Source organism: Aphelocoma coerulescens, chromosome 4 (assembly GCF_041296385.1).
Source record: "Aphelocoma coerulescens isolate FSJ_1873_10779 chromosome 4, UR_Acoe_1.0, whole genome shotgun sequence".
NCBI classification, from domain to species: Eukaryota; Metazoa; Chordata; class Aves; order Passeriformes; family Corvidae; genus Aphelocoma; species Aphelocoma coerulescens.
Window position 1 is genome coordinate 60,767,687 of NC_091017.1, and position 23,040 is coordinate 60,790,726.

General features: G+C 40.9%; 1 protein-coding gene across 1 annotated transcript; it reads right to left on the reverse strand.

Moving 5' to 3' along the window:
- Positions 1-2,313: 2,313 nt before the first annotated feature.
- SLC34A2 (solute carrier family 34 member 2) lies at positions 2,314-23,040 on the reverse strand. Its single transcript, XM_069014315.1, has 13 exons — positions 22,982-23,040; positions 17,100-17,214; positions 16,860-16,997; positions 16,261-16,389; positions 15,224-15,367; positions 14,510-14,621; positions 13,248-13,443; positions 12,433-12,528; positions 9,919-10,039; positions 9,062-9,229; positions 7,562-7,678; positions 7,349-7,473; positions 2,314-6,014 (listed from the first exon to the last, which is right to left on the reverse strand). Exons 2-13 carry the CDS (start codon positions 17,203-17,205, stop codon positions 5,439-5,441), a joined length of 2,028 nt encoding a protein of 675 aa, XP_068870416.1. The 5' UTR covers positions 17,206-17,214; positions 22,982-23,040; the 3' UTR covers positions 2,314-5,438.

Consider the following 23,040-nt stretch of genomic DNA (forward strand, 5'->3'; position numbering starts at 1 on the left):
TTTCTTCAGAAACGCTCCTGGTGTCACACCTGTCCTCAAGCACAGGCCAAAGGATGCTCTGCACCTTGTGAGTGGGAGCAGCCATATGCATCCCACTCTGCTGGGGAGTGTTTGAGACTGTTCTAGCACGGTATTTGAGGAAGATAGGGAAATTGCACTGGTAAATATCTTTAAGAATATCTTTTCAGATAATATAACAGCAGGAAGCAAGAACCAAGAGTCTATACCATTTGTTTGTACTATGCAGCAACACCAGAGCCAGCCTTCAAGCTGTCCAACATTTGAGATCCAGTGCCTGAGGCCATTGCATTAGTCAGTTAAAGCAGGGCTTAATGCTCTCCGCACTCACGTGAGCACCAATTTTCCTAATGTCTGTTATGGCCACATATTGCCTCACCAAGGGCAGCATTTGGTCCACAAATTGTTTGCATGTCCTGTAATTTATGCATTTTGCATTGTGTAAAAAACCCAGTCTATTAGCTGTGGTGTGGTTGCAAAATATCTGCTCCTGTAATTACTCTGATTGTTTATGTCATGGTAATATGTCCTTAGATGTTGAGCCACGTAAAAAGATTGATACACCAAAAGTGTAAATGGCAATTAAGGAATTTCATCAGGTGCTGAGTAAGATACAATGCTTGTGACAGTTTAATTCTAGCCTTTGCTCTGCTTGTCCATCTTGTTGAAACTCAGATCTCAGTTGTTAGGGGAAACCTGTTTAGAGACAGCTCCATGAAATCAGTGTGATTACTATCCAATATGCAAAGTGAACACTCAGTTCTCTCATATGGATCATGTGTTTTCTTTGTAGTAGAACTGTCATAAAGGGAGTAAGATCTAAAGGCTATTCACTGTAAAAATATCACAAGTGGGTTTACACATCCAGTGTCATGCCTCTGGCATGTGGTAACATCAGGAGTGGCCATTAGTGAAAAAGCATCCAAATGCAGATAAAGTCCTTGCACGGAAGCACAGCCCACTGAGATTATGCAACAGAAACATGGCCTGGCATTCCCTGGTATGAGTGTCATGCCCTTCCTTATGTGGCTCCTGAAACATTTTTGCATTTTTGCTCTGCACTGCTCACTATTTATTTCTAACAGACCTGATGAGATCCTGTGCTATTGATTGTGTTTTGGTTCAGCTGCTGCCAGGGATACCACATGAGCCTGCACCCCAAAGAATTTGCTGTAAATCAGAGAACAGCCTTTCTCAATGGCACGGAGAGTGGCTGTCCAAAGGGCCTGGCTGGGTGCCCACCACTACACGGTGAGATGAAGAAAGTGATGATGGAGCATTCAATACCAGCATTTCAGACTAACCAGAATGCTGCACAGTGGTAGACGTGGTGCAGTGCAATGCAGTGTTATAAAGAGTTGGAAACTGGGGGAAGCAAATGTGGCACTTCAGCAGAGACTAAAAAAGCACAGGAGCACCAAAGGGAGCTGTGGACAACATGGTTACGTTGCAAGCAGAGGGGAAGAGGACAGGGAACAGGCAATGAGCTGAAGCATTATTTGCGCATTTTGAAAGCTTCTGATGAGTGCAGAGCTCCATGACTTAGCTGCTATTGGTTAAATAGTGACAGGCATTGCTGAACTTTGTCCCAGCAGTTTGGAAATGGAAAGGTGGGTGGCACAACCTGTGAACGTGTCCTGGGTGTGCTTTGATTCCCAACAGACAGCGAGTCATGGAAGGTGATGAATGACAGTATTTATGCATGGGTGTAAGAAGTTTTAAGTTTTAAATCATGGGCCTAGGGTGCTTACTGCATTTTCAGAAGAAACCAGTTTACACTTTAGTGCATAAATATTGGTGGTATAAGAAATAATTCTGCTATCTTCATTTCAATGAAACATGGTGTAATTGGGAATGAGAGGTGCCTTTGGGCCTGGTTCCTCAGCTACTGTTGAGCTCGTAATTAGGAATTCTAATAACATTTTCAATAATCCTTAATGAATTTAAAGAGCACTTTTTATTTCTCTCTGTCTGGTTAATTTTAAACTCCATAGGTCATGAGTGATTTAAAAAAAAAGAGTAAGATGGATATTTTGCCAGTTACAAGCCAGACATCACTCAGGTCATGGGGTATAAGGAGCATTGTGGAGACACACTGTTTGCCAGAGAATACAGGATGAATCTGAGCCTAGTACAGTGATACAGATAATTTGGGGTAACTCATCATGCATCCTGCTGTCACTGTAGCATTGGCTTTGCTCTTCCATGCTTGCCTTCACTGAGGACAGTCTGTAGCACTCTGCCAGAAAATATCTTGACCCACACAATTGCACTGAGCAATTCTTTTTCTCCATATGAAAATCTCTCATTTATATAAAAATATTGGACACACAGATGCTTTTCTTTAGTGCTCAGTGGTAAAAATCCTCCCCATTTCTTGCACATTGCATCAGCTCAGGCTAGAGCTTGTCTGAATACTTATTTTTCTGCAGGATTCCATGATATGTATCTAAATAGATCTTATGAAAACATATTTTTTTAAACTTCTCTTTATTTTTACATTCAATGCATGAGGACAGACAAGATGAATATTCATGACAAAATATAGACATACTGTCCTTGAAACAGTTAAAGTGTTTAAGAGTTTAAAAAAGTGGTTTAGAAACATTGTTTTCCAAAATTTCTCATTACAGAAAATTCAAATCTTTTAGAAACATTGAGTTATTTTGCATTAAGCCATATTATGAAAGTCTATAGCTGTTTTTCGTCTTTGAGAAATGTGTCTCTGCATTAATAATAATCTTTAAGTAGCCTATTGGTGGAGCCAACAGCCTCCATAATACACAGTATACACAGTTACAAACAATTGAAAAGTTATATTACAAAATATACAGTAGTTCCTTTTTACATTTTTATAGATAAACATTGCATAGTTTTCAAATACGTAATATATAACACAATCATAAGCCTTTTTCTCTATAACTTATGAAAAATTCTGTACACTCAAACAATTATAAATAAAGTGTAAATATATTTTAGTAAGAGTATGGGGGGAGTGTACCAGGATATATCGTGCTGTCAAGTATTAAACAGAAATATTTGTTGGAATCTGTTTAACACAATGGCACAGTATGGCCTGGAGCAAGGAGAGGAGGTCATAGGGGAGATGTTACAAAGAGGAACCATAAAGTACTGATATCTCTGACAATTATTACGCTGATTCTTTCGTAAGAATTGCTTTCCCACAGTTACTATCACTGTTCTTGATGGCTTTAATTCAAGAAGCAAAATAAGGTGCACGTTGTTTAGGAAATGACTAAAAGTAGACTAAAATGTTTCCTCTTTCAATGGGTGGTCAATGGAAACTTTAAATAACTTGAAAACAATTCTGGATATTTTTCTCATATTTTTCCCAATGAAAGAGGGCATGAGAAATGCACACTGGGATTTAAAGAAGCAGATTCAAAAAGCATCCAGAATTGTGAGAATAAAATGAAGAAGAATTATTGAAAATATAAAAATTCCACTTTAAAAATGAGATGCTGACAAAATTCTGTTTCAACGATATGAAGAATAAGGAAAATAACTTTAAAAAGAACATTTGACATAATTCTGCTCTTTGTTATTGCACTCCAAAAGAGCAGAATTATACCGAAACTAGATGCCTTTGGAAATTCACTCTGGTTCTAAGCATTTTGTCACTGGCTCACAATTACAGAAACAGTCAGAATCTCAGTTTGAATGCAATTTGCAAATACATAGTTTGCCAGTTTTAATGTTAGTTTTAAAAAGTAAATTAAAACAATTTTCACTTCTAAAATGCATGTATTTACCTGATTGCTGAATTTAACTTACTGACTTCCAAGCTCTACAGAAAACAACTATTCAGAAGTAGTTGTGTTCTAGCAGCACTGAGTGGCTGTGTTACGCTAAGGGTCTTCTCAGCATTTTCATTACACATTTAATTTAAAATTCAGCCACTTAAATGGGCTTTAAATGATGCTTGGTTTACAATCAGCCCCCTAAATTTTTTTCTAATGTTAGTGATTGGACTTCAGATATTATTCCATACTCACTAAGATCTAAGGTATTGAAGACCAGCAGAAGTACTGAGTGCATCTTTGAAATGATCTTTTTCTGACCTTGGAATTATGCCTTCTGTCAGCCCATGATTCAGAGCAATCTCACAAGCATTTACTAAAAAATAAATAAAGATAACATTTGAGCACAAGCAGCTTCCTACCAAGTATTGCACTACCTATGGATTTGTTAGACATTGTAGTGACTAAAGTCCTTACGGATTTTATTTGGGATTTGGATTGCTACATACAATTGCCAGTAAAATTCACATTATTTCCAAGTAGGGTGGTTCGGAGCACAAAGGGGTGGTGAAAACTCCTTTCTCTCCAGTAAACGTTACCAGATGTCCTGTGCTATCCATCATCTGCTCTGCAGGCTCCCTCTGTTGTAGGTCTAAAGCCAGTCTCCACTGCTACTCTGAAAACTCCTTTTGCAGCTCAGGCAAATGGAGCCTCGGCTGCACACAGATTTTCTGGCATCAGCCCAGGCCAGCACAGCTCTCTCCTCTCCTACCCTGGCCACTTGTCCTCCTTCCTGTACCATCCCATAGTTGTGGGATTGTATGGTGAACAGGACTGAAGAGGACAATCTAGAGAGAGGAACGGCTGCACAATCACGTCCTCAGTCAGTCAAGAGCTTTGGTAGCCAACTGATGTCTCCATACGGAGTGCTTAACCTTCAGCAGCCAGAGGGAGCAGCAATTACTTTTATAGTCTTTAGCCAGAGATAATAAAAGATTATAACCCCTGTCTCCACTGTCAGAGGAGACAGAGAGGGCTCCAAATGGGCTTATGTGCACCCTTATGCCAGAGTAGGACTACCAGAGATTCTGAAGGATGCCCCACCATTTCATTTTCCTTCACGCACATAGAATAGATTTTGTCTATTCTAGGAAAGCTACTGTTTTCCATTTTGACCACTGCAGACAGGCCAATGAAAACATTAGCATTCCTTCCCCCCACCCCCCCCCCTTTTTTTTTTCTTTTTTATTTCCAGGGCTTTTTAGGTACTTTGAATTTCTGCTGAGTCAGTAGGTCAGAAAGGCTATTCTACAAATGCATTGTTTATTTGCTTTTTAAGTTTGAATTGATTGCCACTTCTTTCATCCCTCTCTTCATGGGACTACATCAGGATTTCTTTTGCTTGCTACTGATAACATTGGAGGAAGGTACCACACAGTAGATCCTCTGTGAGCAAATCTGTCATTAGCTTTGCAACTGAGCATAGATTTTCTAGGGACTCTGTCAAGCTTGTTTAACTCCATTCCTTGACAAGTGATGTATCACTGGCTTCAGAAACCTAACAAAATGTTCACTCTGTCCTCAGTGCAAAGTCCAAGGTGGTTTTGATGAGCCTGGCTGTCCTATGCTGTATCTCTGCTAATATGCATGGATCCAGTACTATAAGGCTGTGTTGTTTGTGCCTGTTTTGTCAACACAAGCTACAGCTGGTGCCCTTCTTCCACCTCTTTCTTCATCAGCCATTGCCATGGTGTTTTCATAAACTTCCATAGTTTTTAGCTGCTTGTCTTTGGCACCCTCCTGTTCAGCATTGACTTTGCAACACTTGCAGAAGCCACAGCAGTGTTTCCCACAAAAAGCAAGTGAAGACATAATCATATTGTCCCAGGGCTCTAGGGAGTGCATCCAGAGAGGTAGGAAATCCCAGTTTTGGAGCTTCTCAGGCAGTGAATGTGGCCGCCTTTTCTGCATAACGTTAATTACAACCACAGCAATAAAAAGAGCAAACAGGGGAAGGCAAACACCCAAAAGGACTGCCCAGCCTGCCAGTGACAGACCAAATACAAACAAAGGCAGAAGAAAGAAACAGAGGAGAAGATAAAATATAGCAAACCATCTGTACTGTGCTGTTATGTTTCCCAAGGTCTTGCACATGCGGATTGGCAGGCGGGTAAAAGGTATTGGATAAAACAGAATAATCCCAGAGACATTGAAGAAAAAGTGGCACAAGGCAATCTGAAAGCAAAAACGTGAGAATTTCATTAGCTAAAATGCCTTTAGATGCTCCTATGCACATGATAATTACTTCCATGTCTCAGGAAACAGTACTGTTGTCAATAAGGGTGGGAACCATGTGAGAATTGTTCATTATTGGGTTCTGCATCCACAAATTTCCAATGAAAACATGGGAAATGCAAATTTGATAATGTACACAGGTTACAGAGAAATTTTTAACGGTACAAACTTCGATTTTACAAAAACTAGCTCTAAGTTTGTAAGGCACTGAGGAGATTCCTGGAGGGGGTCTTTGTCTTTGGGTCTTTATAATTCTTTGATTCACATACTTTGAATGTTTGGGGTTTTTTAAAATTAGCATTAAAAGGTGCAGACTTGCTAAATCTTAGAAGTCACTTAGAATAAGAATAATTGAACAAAACAGTACATTCCCTGCTCACCTTATCTTATTTTCATTTTGTAAGTGTTATCAGACTAAAGTAAATATGAAAGTACAGGGGTTTTTTATAAAGTGCATTATAAAACCAGCATGTTATCATGAAATCTGAGCTTTATCAAGATAGCATCTTCTCATGATTACATCTGTTCTATCATGCCTGAGGACAATAAAATGACTTCCGTAATTTTCTTGATTTATTTTAGCTAGTAAAAACATTCATCCTATTCACCAAGGAAACGTCATTATCTTTTCACTCTTTGATGTAGAGCATTCATTCAAATGTTATCTGCTGCCAGGTTCTATACTGGGTGGAAAGTGGGAGGCCAAAGCCAGGCTTCCTACTTTTCAAAGAGTTTGAGGCAAAACAGAATTCAATAAAACCCACTCAAATTACATTTACAATGAGAAAAATAGATGCCATGATGCTCACTGCAACGTCAGGTAGATAGAGAGCTTGCCAGCTTAAGGACTGTGCAGCCTTCACTTAGGTTACAAGAGTCCCTGTACACTGCATGAACTGAGTTAGGTCCTGAGAAGGGAGCTTACTGAAGGAAGTCAGTAACCCTCAGAGGGTTGTCAGTATGTGGGCACTGAATTCCAAGCTGCAAAGACCCCACACTCAGGTCAAGTAGCCTCCCCTGTCTCAGTTCTGAACCAATTCACTCAGATCAAGACAATTTATGAAAGCAAGATTAACTATATATTGACGTTCTGAGAATGTTTAATGCAATCTTTTTGCTCTAGCAGTTGAAGTGAATGCACTGTCATTAACAGCACACACAAAGTCAGGCACAACATGAACGGCATATTTGCATCACAGCCACTTTTGTCAGGTTTTTCTTCAGAAAAGTTACAAATTCTAAATGAAGTCAAGAAAGCATTGTTTTATACTGACCTGTAATGAATATTTTAATGTACTCCCTGGACTTGCTAAAGCTGCAAGTATAGCTGTTGTGGTTGTGCCAATGTTGGCTCCTAAGGTAAGGGGATAAGAGCGCTCAATGCTTATAACGCCAATGCCTACGAGAAAAGAAACAGGATTGAGTTGGTTTCAGAATGATGGAAAAGATAAAATACGAGGATAAAGAACACAGGATTTACAACTTACCAACAAGGGGTGTAATAGCAGATGTGAAAACAGAACTACTTTGGACAACGAAGGTCATACCAGCCCCCGCAAGCATAGCCAGGTATCCAGCAAGCCAAGTAAAAGGAAATGGAAAATCTAAAAATTAGAGGGAGAACAGTGCTGTTAGCATAACAGAGTGATCTATGTTACTGCTGTGACACAGCAGTGAAGACTGTTAAGCACTTAAAATGTAGATATATTGTTTGCGTACTGGGTCTCAAATGACCATTTGGGGTCAGTTCTACTACTCTGATTTATCCTGTTTGCTGTGCTCCTTCTATAGTCTTGCACCACTGGATACACTTTGAGGTGGATACTAGTCGAGGTAGACATTTGTCCTGACCAGGGTAGCATGTGTGTTGTGATACAATTAGGTACCAGAAATGTTTCCGCAGAGGTCAACACAAAAGCTTCTGGGCGTCTTGAGAGCCTTGGTTTCAGCAACCAGGCACCCACTGCATGGATCAGATCTTCAGAAAGCTTTGAAGCCATTCTGAGAAAACCAAGCTTTTTGTTTGTTCTGACTTGTTTCAAGCAGATTATCTCCTAGAAATTCACTTGTTAACCCTTGCAAAAGACAGCTGATTACACTGATTAGGGAAACTGGGCACAAATGTCCCCTGTAGTCTGCATATTTATGGAGAGAGCAGAGAAGTGAGGACTTAATCAGTTGGGAAGACCCAGAGGAACACAGAGGAGATCCCAAATTAAATAAGCAGTACATGTCAACTGTTTGCTTTCTACCCCTTGTTTTTAATTTGGGCAGTGTTCTTTGCTCAGGAGAAGACAGCTTGGGGACCACTTTGTTGCCTTCTGCGGTTTCTGTGAACCCTCACTTCAACCACAGCCTGAGATCTGTGCCAGGATTGCTTTTCTCTGCTACAGTTTCTAATCTCTCCATTCCAGAGGGTATGAAGGAAAAGCAGCCTAGTGAAAAAAAACCCCAACATTTGCACTCAGTGGATCCAGGCTGAAAGAAACACCTGGACAGCACAGGAAAAGACAGAAAAATACCACTATTCAAGGCTGCCTTATCCTACTGAAGAGAGAGTTAGGCAGTGGAACAGGACAAGATCATTAATTACTATGAACTCCTTTCAACTTACTTTAGAAGGAATACACAAGCCCTGTGCCAGAGCAGGCAATCGCAATCTCAGAACTTTGATGCTATCTTTTGAGGATGGGAACACTACATTTCTAACAGCTAATCATTACACATCTAGGAACAGAGCCTGGACTTTGGTCTCTAATGCTGTTAATCTGCCACATTTCTCAATCAAGATGTTCACTAATAGATTTTTAAACTAAGGAAAAGGACATTCTTGGGAGAAAAAAATGTTGAGCAGTGTGCATGATTTTCATTCAATAGTATTTTCTTTAACTTATTCTATAATATCTTCCATAACATGAGACATCAATAAACATGCTCAGTGTCCTTATCATTCTTGAAAACAATCCTCAGGAAAAGCAGATAGTTACCAGTGTTGATTGTCTTCTTGATAACACTTGCCACTTGTCCTTTAAGCACAGAGTTTAATAGCTTAACAATCATTACCAAACAAGAGCACAGAACAAGCAGGGACAAAGCCAGAAGGATGAGCCCAATGGCAAGATCAGGCAGGTCTGAGTTTACAAAGAGGTGTTGGCCTGAAAAAGAAAAGGAAAATGAATTAGCATACCCACATTTTTGCCCAGCTCTGGTTTTCATTCACACCCCTAAGAAAATGGGACCAAAGCATACACAGCTTGAGGGCTTGATGCAAAGAGGGAAAATGCCACCTCCCTTCCTCCCAGAAAGCCATGTCTGAGTGCGGCAGGAGGGATGCTTCTGTGCACATGCTTATAAAATACACAGCAGGCTCCCCTATGGGCAGGCAGGAACTAGGTGACAATTTGCAACGGAGAGGAGTACAAAGGCAGGAGATAATTTGGGGTGCTTCAAGCTGTATGGTGGGTCAGCTTTGCCCAGAGATGGCTGCATGCCTGAGAACAGCTGTTGGAAGTCCTGCAGGACATGCATAGGGATGGAGATATCCTAGCAACCATTACAGCAAAGTAACCGTAGCTCCAAGCCATCTGAACATCGAAGGTGACATGATACTGAAGACCTCAATTACTGGTATCAGGGAGCATGGAAAGAGATCCTTCTGCAGCCAGATACCATGATGATGCTGGTAACTCCAGCTGTGCAGCTATACCAGCACTCAGGCTCCTCGGGCCATGTGTCTGTATGCAGGCAAGAGCTTCTGGATACACCTCTGAAGTGGTCGGTCAGCACTATTAGAAAGCTATATACATTTGTAGAGATATTGCAGAGAGGTAGTTCTACTACTTACATTTACTGATATACTCTGTTTCAGTTATATTCTTGAGGGTCCATGTCTCATTTCCATCAGTCCAGCAAAAGTCAGGAGATGTGCAGTTTTCTGAAGGTGGAATTGTGACATTCTGCAGTGTCTAAAGATTGCCAGACAAAGCAAATAGTTCAGTTGTCTACAAGAGCTCATGTAGAGTTTTCGAATCTTACTACAACCAAGATTCATCAACTAAAAAGTCAAAATTGTAAGCTAGCACCACATTAATGACAAGGTAAAATTTTGGATTTGTAAAATAAATGATTGTGATGTTACCCAAGTCAGTCAGTACAAAATTTAAAGATTAAAATATTCCCCAAATCTTCTACATCGTAATAACCATAGCACCAAGCCATTAGTAACTAAGGACCTTAACTAATGATGACAGGTTTTGTGGAGCAAGGTTCACGTTTGGCTGCAGCTGTGGGACAGTGGCGTTCCTTTTCCAGCCAGTGCCACATCTTCCTTGGTCAAAGAAAGACCTCTTTACTGACATCTCAATGCAGTTCATGGTCTGGTGAGTACTACAGGGCTGTGAGGCAGAATGCTGCAACACTAGTGCAGCCTCACTTGCTGGATGAGCACCAGCTGCTCAAGCTGATTTTCTGTGCCTCAGTTTCCATGTCAGTAGAAACACAGAAGTGCTGCTACTACTTTCGTTTTCAAAGTCCAAATGCTATCTAAGAGCTAACTACAAGCACTATGATTAGCATTACTAAATTAGTGAATTTCTGTTTATACCACAATAAAACCTTTCTTAGAAGCTCTCCTAGGCCAGACATACTGCATTCTGACACCAGGTCCATAAATCCTTATGCTGATTAAGAAAGAGTTTGCTGACTGAGCTGTACTTCCACACAAGAGCAGCTAACAGCCAAATGGACTCTGAACCATGCTCCTGAACACGAGGTGTCTTTCCAAAGTGCTTGAGTGATTTTCTTTTGCAGAAATGGGGAAAGAGAAATCATATTTTTTTGCTGGGTACTGCATACTGACACATGCATTTGTACTCCTCTCCAGATGATGCAGGTGGGCAAAATTGGGAATGGATCTAGTGCCCCCACATCTCCAGAGAGCACCTGGGCTCCAGGCCCCCCCATCCTGTCATCCTTTATAAACACAACACAATCTTGTTTCTCACCTGCCTGAATTTTTTTCAAACATCTGAGTTTCAAAGCAGCTGCATTAGATCAAAATGTCTGTTTTGCTTTAAACATATGGGGTCTGCATGTATTTATCCCTGCCATAAGTCTATTTAAAGATTTTTGCTAGAAATGAGTTTAACCCACTAGGAATGTAAATAATTTAAATTATGTTCCTTTTCCCCCACCAAGTTCAGGTCAAACTTCTGGGGGTTTCACATCTTTTTGTAATTTGACTGTAAGCTTGGGCAGTAGGTACACAGCCAAAAATATAGGCAAACACAGAAAAAAGTGCGTATCTAGAAATATACACGTCCCTCAGCCTACACTTTCTGTTCAGTTGCTTGTCTTGTGTAGGACTCAGGGGCCCGGAGCTCTCCAGCTGAGGGTTAGGCTGTGCCTGCCGGGGCAGTGAGGGGCAGCGGGCCGGGGCTCTGGCCGGGCTCTGGCAGCAGCGCAGCCGCCCCAGCCCGGGCTCCTCGAGGTGAAACACCCAGAGCCTCAGCGGCGTAACCTGAGCAGGTTTCGGGTGAGCACAACCCTGCTCCAGCGCTATCTCCGTAGGTAGCATTTCACTGCCCATCCAGACTGTCATTCAATAGGAGCTGAGCACTTAATTTCAACCTCCATGGTGTGTCCTAAAGTATCTTCTGCCCCAGGACTTCAGGAATTATTTTTCTATACACGCCAACAAGTAGAATACTCTAATTAGAGAATCAAAGGATATTTAATGTTGTAATTGCTAGTTAGCTGAACAATGCAAACCAAACACTCAGCTCCATAGTTTACCAAAATACTCATTGGTGTTGATCTGAGCAAGAGATTTCTCCAAGCTGCAGGGCTGGTTGGGTGAAGAGCAACAGGACACAGCCCCACAGAGGCTTTCTCCAAGGGCGTTTTTCCAAGAAAGCTGCAAAGAGCCAGCTGCCACTAGATCACCCTAATACACGTAAAACTAAAGCTGATTAGATCAGTAGATAAATGGTGGTTGAAACAATATTTTCTCTGGCCTATGTTGCAGATTTTTTTCACTTTCAGGAAGTTGGTAGGAGTATCAGAGTTTAAAGCCATTTGCATTTGAAAGGAGTAGAAGACTTGGCTCCAATCCACCAGTTCTGATCAGCAAAGGTCTGCACAGTACTGAAAGCAGTCAGGTCAAGGTCACCACTGGTGACCATCCTTAGTTTAAGTGAAGCAGAAACTACATTAAATTTTTTTCATTCTTTTTCTGCTGATAAAAACCCCACCCTCATTTAAAAAATCTAATTTCACAATCCTAGGACAAGGAGCATCAGCTACAGATCAGTAATATATTTCCTGAGGTACCTGACAATTAATTTAACATGATACTCACCACATTGGTTTCAGTGACACACCAGATCTTTACCAGGCTTTTGTTTTTTGCTGATTCATCATTAGTAGCAATTGCATTTATTACTGATTTATCAAGCTTAAAAAGAAGAATAAAAAGAATTTTAAAAATGCATTATTCCAGCTTGCGTCACATACTTCTGTTCAGCTCTACTCAAATAACCCCCTTTGGAAGCTCAACCACATAAAATCTCCATGACTCTAATGCTAGAACTGCTGCCCAACAGGTAGGAGGGAGGTTACTCCCAGGAAAAAGGTCCAACTCTACATGCACAAATGCTGTCTCATCCTCCCCACATCATCCACTACCCCATCTCACCCTTTCTGTTTACTCAGCTGCTCTGACACAACTGCCTAGCTGTATTTACTGTCACTTCAGGTGCTGTGTGCATCCCCCTGGCCACTAGGTGCACATGGTTATGTCCCATAATTTCAGTGTCATCATCAGGTCCTATGCTGATCCTCTGGCTGTGGCAGGTTGTCTCCACTAGTACTATCTGCCAACGTCCAGGCAGCAGGCATCCTTCCCATCCATCCCACACGGCTGCATTTGTCCTCACCTGCCTTCCCAGTCCTCCTAGCTAGGTCTGCCATCGCTAAGGTGAAATGTGGGGGAAATAGAAACCAGAAATACAGAGCTGGGGCTTTATGAAATGTGAATAAAAAGAATTCATCTGCTAATGAACTTTACCCCAAGGACACAGAGAAAGGAGTGGGAAGCCTTCTCATACTCAGAGCATTTTGATTAATTGTAACTGAACCTAGTAAGCAGCTTCCTTGAAATGAGAAAGAGCTTACCTCAATGATGAGCTTTGTAAAGGGATCTGTGATAACTTTCAGTAGCTCTGGGGCATCCTCACCACTTTCAAGATGAAAGGACTCAACTATAACATTGGTGAGATGGTAGAGATAGCCAGAAATAACTTCAATGGGCAACAGGGCAAACACAGCAAGCCAGTTAAAGAAATCATGGATTGTTGCCCCAGCAAAGGCCCTGCAAGAAGAAATTTTTAAAAAAGAGTTGCTTTTAATTAAACAAAATGTGTACAACATCAATTAGATATGAAATCATAAAAGAGGGGATGAAGGCTATTTCAAGGTGGGAATAATTTAATTTCTGGGGTCAAAGGAGATGGCTACTTTGTTATGGAGTGCTAAGTTGGCTCCACACTGTTGACCAACTAAAGAGCCAGACAGGTGAGTAAAACAAGAAAAACTAGAAAAAAACGATCTTTAACATGAGGCTGCCAGTACTTGTTTGAAGAAAGAAGTGGCTGTACAGCCTATATTTGTTTTGCTTCTCACCTGTTTTTGGTACATTTTTAATCCTCAGCCAGTCATTGCCTCCGGGACCTGTTCTCCCTGACTCCTGGGGCAAGAGGGCTTTGCAGCTCTCCCACATGTTCCTGCAAAGTGTTGGTGTATAGCTCCTTTCCATCTTCTCCTGCAAAGCCTGAGGAGCCACAGCTCTTCCCTCAGAGGCTTTGGCTAAGAGTATTTCAATATGCCCAGTATGCCATAAATGACAAGGTAACAAAGCCTCCTATCCCTCCCAAGTTTACTGCCCATCTCCATGAGCCATGAGCTCTCTCAGTGGCAATGGCAAGTGGCAGTCTAAAAGTTGATATTCAGAACCCCTCATTTCTCTACAGTTACCAGCTCTTGCTTACTGTAGACTTAAGAAGCCTTCAACACTGAAATCTCTTTTAAGGAAACCAGACTAAATTCATGTAATATTAACTTCTTGTACAGCCTTCCCATAACTAAGATATAATAAAAGGTGGGGAGTACAGTGGGAGCACTTGAAAATTTATCCTTGTGTAAGATCACTAAAAATGGTGAATTCTTACAAACCCACAAAACTTGCAAAGGAACTCGATGTCTTTTTCTTCAAGCATATGAAGCCATATATGTAGGCAGCACTATACGTTTGCCATGGCCATGCTTATGACTTTCTTATCTAGGAAGGCTGAATGTCTGTAGTAGTGATAGGGAATATAGAAGAAGACCTAAAAAAAAGGAAGAAACAATTTTCCAGCTCTAGAATTTAAGTACAATACCTTCTAAATTCATTCCTGTCCCCAGCTTGCATAAGTGCCACAACCGTGTTTGTAACCGAGGTGCCAATGTTTGCTCCCATGATGATAGGAATAGCTGCTCTAACAGTCAGCACTGGAAAGCAGAAAAGGAAACACTGAATGAAAAAGTCAGATCATCAGCAAGCTCTATGCTTCAATGAAAATTTCTGTTACCATCAGTGAAACCCTGACTTCCTTTGATGTTGGTGGGATTAGCTGCTCCAATCCAAACATGTTTGTTTTAATCAAGCCGTCTGGGAACATGGCACTCCCACAGTCCCATGATCCCCACTGAAACTGTGGCCCATAGTTATTAGTTTTCTTTCCCAGGCATTTGCCTACTTAGTGCAGAATTTTGAAATGATACCACAGAAACAATGAAATCCAGTAACTGCCTAACATGACAAAAGTATGCAGATAATTACAAAAATCAGTCATTCAGTGCCAAGGCTTCCGAAGATTTTCACTGCAATTGTGGTCTTACTACTATTACTGGTACTACTACTACTTATATTAATACCATTATTATTACTTTTTAAAATTTGATTTTATATCAGGGAAACAGCTGTGAAAATCTTTTCCTACAGTCTCTATTCGTATGCCCAAAGCTTCTACAATTTGAACACAAGTGGGAATGTTTGCACCTGAGACAAGGTTTATGAGTGATCTCTAGGAAGATACTGTGAGCAGACTTACATGTGGAGGACACCATGCTGACCACAATGGATGAAGAAGTACTGGAGCTCTGCACCATAACCGTCACCAGAACTCCAATCACCAATCCCGCAACAGGATTCGAGAGCACAGAATCATCTTTAAATATGTCCCCTGCTGCTTTACCTATAAAAAAAAATATATATATTCTCAGAGTGAGGGAAGTACAAGGTAATGTCCACAGAAATTATCAGTGTTTAATTAAAGATCATTCAGCCATTTAATTGATACATATACGACCATGTTTGCCATCCCAAAAAGTACAATGTAGCCCAGGGATCCACATTCACGTCCTGGACTCTCAGCTTCTCAGCTATTAGAGAATACTTTATATTCTCTCATTTCAGTGATTATAAGCCCTGCTGAACTCTGCAGAGAAGAGCCACAGCCATCAGAGGAAAGACTGTAGGACAAAAAAATCACACATACCTTGGTTTAAATGCTTCTACTTGGTATTTTTGGATACTGAATTAAGGAAAATGCTTTTAATAATACTGATTAATTCTGTTCCTGTACTTTCCTGTGTTTGCAAAGTACTTCCTCAGGAGGACAAATATATCTTCATAACCACTCCTGAGTCCATCACCTGAATTCAACACTTGGAGGTAAATGTAAAAAACACATTTCAATAGTTTTCATCTTTGAAGGTTTTGGGGGACATCTCAGTGTTAGATGCTTTGATCAAGAGGAAAATTTTCCTATTTCACCTTGTTGAAATGTCTTTTACATGGGGTAGATTTATGCACAGACGTATTTTTGTAAACTGTCCCTAAAGTAACAGGAAGCTACTAGGAAATTGGGGCCAATAACCCCTACATCAACAGCTCTCTGGAATTTGAGACAGAAAGACCTTTTCAAACAAATGAAGGTCAATGTTCAATCAGAGCTACTTCTTCTGAATCATTATCTCAACACATATGAAGAATGTTTTTGAAGAGTAATAGCTGTAATTAAGTGTCTCCGACAAAATTTACTGCCTTATTCATAATTTATTCTTGATATTTTAGATATTTTCATACCTCCTACCAGTTGAAAAGCAGAGCTCAGTACATCCAGAGAACAGACGAACATGTAGAGTAATCCAAGTAGCATAATGAACTTCCCTATCCCGTAGAGTACACGAATGATTTTTCCTTTTCTATCCAGTTCTGCAAAACAAATACATTATGTATAAAAAATCACTTGATTTTTTCTCTGGAATAGTCTAGTGCACAAGCAGAGACAGTGGAGACAAAGACAGTGATGTGGCTCCAGTGTGTGATTAAACCCAAAAGAATGTTCTTAATCACATTTTAACTGCAGAAGCAGGTATTTTGTTTACCTACTTTTACCACAAAAAAACCTTTTTGGTATGTGACAAAAGCCTTATGAAATCTGAGATTGACCCTTGGTTTTATAGTCATCCTACTGGGTAAAAAAAGACCAACAGGTGCCTGGATATAAGACTATATTAGTGCTGGACTGTTTTCCATGTATCTCCTTGTGTTTTAAGGGTAAGAAGCATGATTTCAGGATTTTTCTTAACTGACTAAATATAACATGCCCATTAAGTCTTGGAGGAAGTGAGATAAGTGATGGGAAAACAAGGTAGGTAACTTATTTATGGAGAAATGGCTACCTGACCACTTGACCCCAGTGTCCTGCAGTTCCGGCAGAGCCCATGGATCATCTTCTTCTGGCCTTGTCTCATCTATCAAAGCTACTGTGGAAAATGCAGGTTGAATTTCCCCTTTATTTCCAAGTGAAGCCACATTGCCTGATGAAATAAAACATTAAAAAAATTGTTTAATTACTTACCATCTTCTCCAAGGATCCCCAAAACTTATTTACCTCTGTAACTCACGAGTGAGCACTTTACCTTTGTGATTTTCTCCTTCTTTCCCAGCCATGTTCTGGTTTTGTTTGGAAGAGTCCCCAATATAGTTATTGGTTTCAGGCTTCTCTACCTCTGGCCAGGGAGCCATGATCTGTGACTAACAAAGTAGTGTTGATTGAAATGCACGTGCAGTCAAAATATTCACCTCACAAGAGTGTATGTGAGAAATATGATAAGGATTAAGTGCAAAGGAGATGAAAATGAAATAAAAGAAATTTTCCCTTGAACACAAATTTTTACTAATCTTTATGAGTTATTCCTCTAGTTGGGAAATTGATTTCTCAATTATTTTTTAAAACACAATTTATTTATTAGTGTACACAATTAAAAAATTATTTCCATCTCGCATTTATACTTTCATACACTTTTAATGGTCATGAAAGCCAAGATTCCTCTGCTTTCCAAAAGGTAGGCATTTCTTCTCTTTAATTAATTTCAATTCCTTTCAGCAAGAAGTCAAGAGAACTGTTTTACTTTCTTCCACCTTCTGGATTTAAGCAACTGCCTGGTAATTCAATACTTCAATACATAGATTTTTTAGCAAAAAAATTCTTCCCTAAAGCACTGCTCGGTTTGGGTCATGAATGCTAGACACAATGCCTTGTTGCCTCTACTGGTTCATTCCATGGAAACATGAAGAGGAGAATCCTGGACAAGGTGGAGGAAGACCCCAGGGTTTCAAGCTTGCTGAGTGCCTGGACAAGAGGACAATTAGAGACCAGTGGCCATTTGCCGGTCTGTATTTGCCTGTAACTCACAGCTGATGCTGCAAGTGAAGCTGAGCTGGTGGGAGCAAGGTCCAGCTCACCCATCTCACACAGGCTCTCTCTCTGAACCTATTCCTTCCCAACCCCTTTTGGGCACATTTGACATGCACTGTAATATTAATAAATAATAACTAAAAGTATGACATCACATGGCCAAATCCTGCCAGCACAGGCGCAAGCCCACATGACGGACCTAGTCCAGGCACAAGAGGAGGCCAAGCCTGGAAGAGTCCTCCCTGTTTACTTCACCAATATTGGAAGCCAGAGGGAGGGACATGAAGGAGGGGGAAGATGACTACGGAAAGACAAGACAAATATGTACCACAGTACTTCTGCCTGTACAGACTTGGTGACCACATCCAAAAACTCAGTGGAAAAGATGGGAGAAGTAAACCCTGTCTAGGAAAGCCTCACCTTCAGGTCTGTCTTGTCCACCCTCTCTGCCACAGAAGTCAGTCAGTGCTGCAGTCAGAGCTGCCCCATAACCAGCACATTTGGCACCCATGTGTCTGAAACACTGGTCAGCACATTTGCCTCCAATGCTCCTCATAAACCAGTGCCCAACCTCCAAAAGTCAGAGTTGGTATCATGCTCCCGTAAACAAGGTTCACCAGCAGTTAGCAGTCACTCTAAGGGAGTATAATTAATCATTCATTTAATCATAATCCTTTATGTAGCTGATGGTGAAAATCTTTCGTCCCTGCCCACATCAGTAAGCCACACATCCTCCTCCTTTAGCCAGGAAGGAAGAGTCACAGACAAAATCACTCGTGTCTTACTGTAACACAGGTGGGTGTTGTTTTCTGGCACTTTACGAAGAAAAGAGTATCTCCCCTTCCACATTACCAGGAAAAGTTATTCTACAATTCCATTAGCAAAATCTATGCTTTTCACATTCTTTATCTGCGGTGTAAGACTCAGAGCAGCTCCCAAGATACACAAAGATCTTAGAACAGATGAAAGAAAGTCACTCTTGCTTGTTTCAACAAGGATTTCCATTTCCTTGAAGCAAATTCTTGCATTTTCATCCATGCCAAAACAACCTCCAGCCCCACCCAGACAAAAGCACCTCCATCTTGTTAAACAAGTTTCATTTATATATGTTCAGCATTTAAAGAGCTTTTTAAAAAATAACTGCTCTGCACAAGTGATTCTTAAGTGAAATGCAATCATGAAAATATACTGGCAAGTCAGATGTGAAGCTGCAACTTATTCCAACCATGGAGACACGGAATATGCTGGATGCTGCCATCCCTGGAGATGCCATCAGTGCTACAGCTCTTCTGTTACACTTAATATGGAAATGAAGGATTCAGCCTGCATGATTACTGTATGGAAACTGAGCTGATGCATTCAATGAAGAAACTGGAGCTTGAAAAACTGGAGCTTGAAAAACAGCCTCTATGTCTCCTAAATAAACTCTCCCCGTACAAGAATTCGGCAGAGCATTTTTCCATAATAAGCATCTCCCATGTTCCTGAGGTGCTCAGGATCCCACAGGTACGTCATGTATTATTATTGTTTATGCTTTATGTGATTAATCATCATAGAATGAGAGTTGATCACCTCTGTGGAGGAAGTTTTTTATAGGTATGTATATAAAGTTATTCATACGAGCCCTAGCCAACCTCTGATTTGAGAAAGTAGACCTGAATACTGGAGGCCTTTACAGCATTTGCCTTGAGCATTTGGGCTTGCAGAGGTATTACTAGAACAGCCCATGCTGTGTGAGTGGTATCAAGGACTGATGCAAGCAGAACTATCTATATCCTTGAAGTGCTACCAAAGCTGTCAGCTTTCACAGATCCCAGCTCTTGTTAAGAGGAACAGCTGAGAAGATAGTCGAGAGACACCTGCTACTCTCTTTGTTGGAGTCCTAGCCACAGCTACTTACTGTAATTAATCACTGTGCTATAAAGAGAATCTACATTCTACATTTTTCCCTTTAAAGAATTCTTCCTTGGCCCAAATACAGACATTAACACCCTGAGAAAATGCTCAGAAGACAATCTGTGTGCCTTGGAGGAGCAGAGCACTGGGGTGGCAAAGCGACCGAATAGCTCCCTGGCAGCTCACACGCGCCCTTGGAAAGGCTGACGTCAGGTGTGGTAGAAAAGACCAACATTGCTGACGCAAGATATAAATGACAATGAAAACCCTAAGAGTGGTTTACTTTTGAGCATCAAAGACAACTACATGCAAAGGAATATATTAGAGAATGGGCCAATGACAACGCACACTGCAACAACTTGCTGTGTTCAGCTGGACACATCAGTCCAGATCCAAAGGCAGGATAGCCACAATTGCTGGATGAGGTGCTGGAGTGATGAGCTCTGCCCACCCTCGGGCCAGCCCTGGTGTCTCAGTGCTGTGCCTTGGCTGGCAGGACAGCCAGGGTGCCTGCACACAGGGTGAAGTCACGGAGCTCATGTCAGGACACACGTTGGTGCTTTGGATATCCACCTGTTGGGAGCGGTGCTGAAACAGGACCTAATTTCCTCCTGAAAGTGGCAGGTCACAATATGCTATGCATATTGCAAAGGTCTGAAAACTAATGCCTGTGCAAGATGTAATCCAGTCCATTTCAGTGAACCTCATGGCAAATCCTCTCACACCATCCTGTGTGCTTCTTCTGTTGTGAGTATAGTCTTTCCTTGCCTTCGGAAAATGCTAGCCATGTGTGACATCCTTTCTAACTTCAAAAGAAACTGAACCTTCCTCCTCCTAAGAGGGAGATAGACAAAAAAAAATCAATGGCATTCAAATTCTGAAATAAAATGTGAGAGAGAAAAACTCAGAGCCAAAGCGGGCTCCTGTGTTTTTTATATCCATACTCTCTCACTACCGCATTCCAAAGAGTTAAAGTCTCTCGGGAATTATCTGAGTAACACTAGGTGTCATGCAGTTGCCCTATATTGCATTCCTCAGTGACTCACTGGGCTGTAACAGCTTTGCTTCTGTTGCAGAGCTGCACTCTTCATGCTTTGCAGTTTTAAATCAGAAACAGTTGTCAATGTGTTTGTTTTGCTGGACTTAACACAGAGAAAATGAACCACCACCTGTGTGTGCCCGGCTGGCATTGTTCGTACCTCTCCACCCATGACAGCTCACTGAAAGGCCACACTGTGCCTGACAGAGCTACAGAGCAGTAAGCCTTAAAGAAATCTCACTCCTGGGGAACAGACCCAGTCAAACCAAGATGAAATTAAAAGTACTGAAGAAAAAGCAGTATTTTCAAAACTAACTGATAATAACTACAACAACCACCAACGTGACCATACATGCACCTACAGGCTGCTTGAGCAGCTTCATATCAGATTTTGGGTTCAGCCAGGCTTTCCCCATTCCCTCTCCCTCTCCCTCTCCCTCTCCCTCTCCCTCTCCCTCTCCCTCTCCCTCTCTCTCTCCCTCGCTCTCTCCCTCTCCCTCTCCCTCTCCCTCCTTCTGTCTCAGCTTTTCTACAAAAATACATCAGTTCTCCATCATTTACCACAGCACTACAGTTTTTATCTTAAAAAGGGATTTATCAGCTAATCTGATATCCAAATATCTGACTTAGTAAATATGAATATTTATCACACTTAATTCATAGGAATAATAACCAAGCTACATAGCAGCCTTTCTTATATACAGCTTGAAGAAATATTGTCTTTTTTCCCTCAAAATGTACCACTTGCAACATAGAAGCGCATTCTGTAGAGATGGGAAAAGAAAGCTCCGCAGCCAGCACACTCATTCAGTAGCTTTACATCAGCTGATAGTTTGCCCCAGAACCTGTTGCATGGTTCTCAAAGCCCCAGGTGCAACAGCACCACTAACAACTTAAATAAACACCAGCAATGATTCAGCCTTGCTAGGAACAAGTCTTGCCTTTGCTCTGGCAGCAGCCGCTTCCTTGGGGCTTTTTCTTTGAATAAGTCAGCAGGTTTATCCAGGATGTAAACTTTCAACTCATGCAGTAGTAAAGGCAAAAAGAGATATGTGAAAGCTACAAAAACAGAGCACTCTGCTCATTTTTTATGCCTATGGATCTGTAAGACTCATTGCTCACAAGCCTAAATCTAACACATAGCAAAACTAAAAAGAATCATCAACTAGCAAAGAGAACTAATATCTAGGTATGCACAGAGAGAGAACAGATCCCAAAGATTCATTTTTGAATTCATGACCAAGCAAAACACTGGACACTTCCACGGAGGAGCCAGAGCCAGGAAATACCAGTGAATTGCTTGAAATGCCTCGTATTTAAATAGAACAATTACTTTTTCAGAACAAAATGACATGAAAATTAATAACCCCACCAACAAGGAAATAGAATAGAATAGATCTACCTCATCCAAAAGACAAAACATATAGTAAAGAATAAAGAGAGGAAAAAATAATGACATTAAAAAGACTTACTGATCTAGTGGAAGAGCTGATAATAAAAGTTACTGAGAAACCAGTTGATTTCTGCCTGCTGCCACATTAGTTGAGCAAACTACATTAGACTCTAATGTACTCCTTTTACCTCCGTGTACAAACCAAATTAGCATAAGAAAATGTTTCCATCAAGAATAGCCTGACACGGCCATCGTGAGGCACACAGGCTTTACACAAGATCTATGCTAACACACGAACTGACCCTATTTCCTTCCAGTGTTTCATTAATCATATCCTAGACATTTTCCAGTATCCAATACCACTGATTACTGTGACTTAAAATCTCACTTCTTTTCAATCCAAATAATAGTTAAACCAATACTTTCTTTTGCTATAGGCAGTTTCTTTGAGGGGGCGGGGGGTGGCAGCTGCCAACGAAATACCTTATTTCTTTATCATATTTCATAAAAATAAACCCAGCTAATTGTAGAAAAAAAGCACAATTTGTTTTCAGAACTACATTTTTTTTAATCCCTTCCTTAAAATATAGATGCAGTTAAAGGAAAACAAGGTGAAAATGTTAACAAGAGGATGACATTTCACATGCCACTCCAGTACCCCGCATTACCTCTCTGTTGCCATTCCTTGAACTGCAAAAGCAGAGTTTTAAATTTGCAAGCTAAAAAAGTTCAAAAGAGAAGAAAAGAAAACTCAGTCTTAGTTGCTCTTACTTACCACGACTTAATTCCCAGACAATAGAGTGAACGGATCAGCTGGGCAGCCACTGAAACCTG

Bases quoted from the DNA above. Each gene is read 5' to 3' on its own strand.
- SLC34A2 (XM_069014315.1), bottom strand. From the start codon at position 17,205: ATGGCTCCCTGGCCAGAGGTAGAGAAGCCTGAAACCAATAACTATATT. The intron at 15,368-16,260 runs GTATGAAAATAT...TTTTTTTTATAG, and splicing joins TGCTTTTCAACTGGTAGGAG to GTAAAGCAGCAGGGGACATA. The intron at 14,622-15,223 runs GTAAGTCTGCTC...TCTGCTTTCCAG, and splicing joins CAGCATGGTGTCCTCCACAT to TGCTGACTGTTAGAGCAGCT.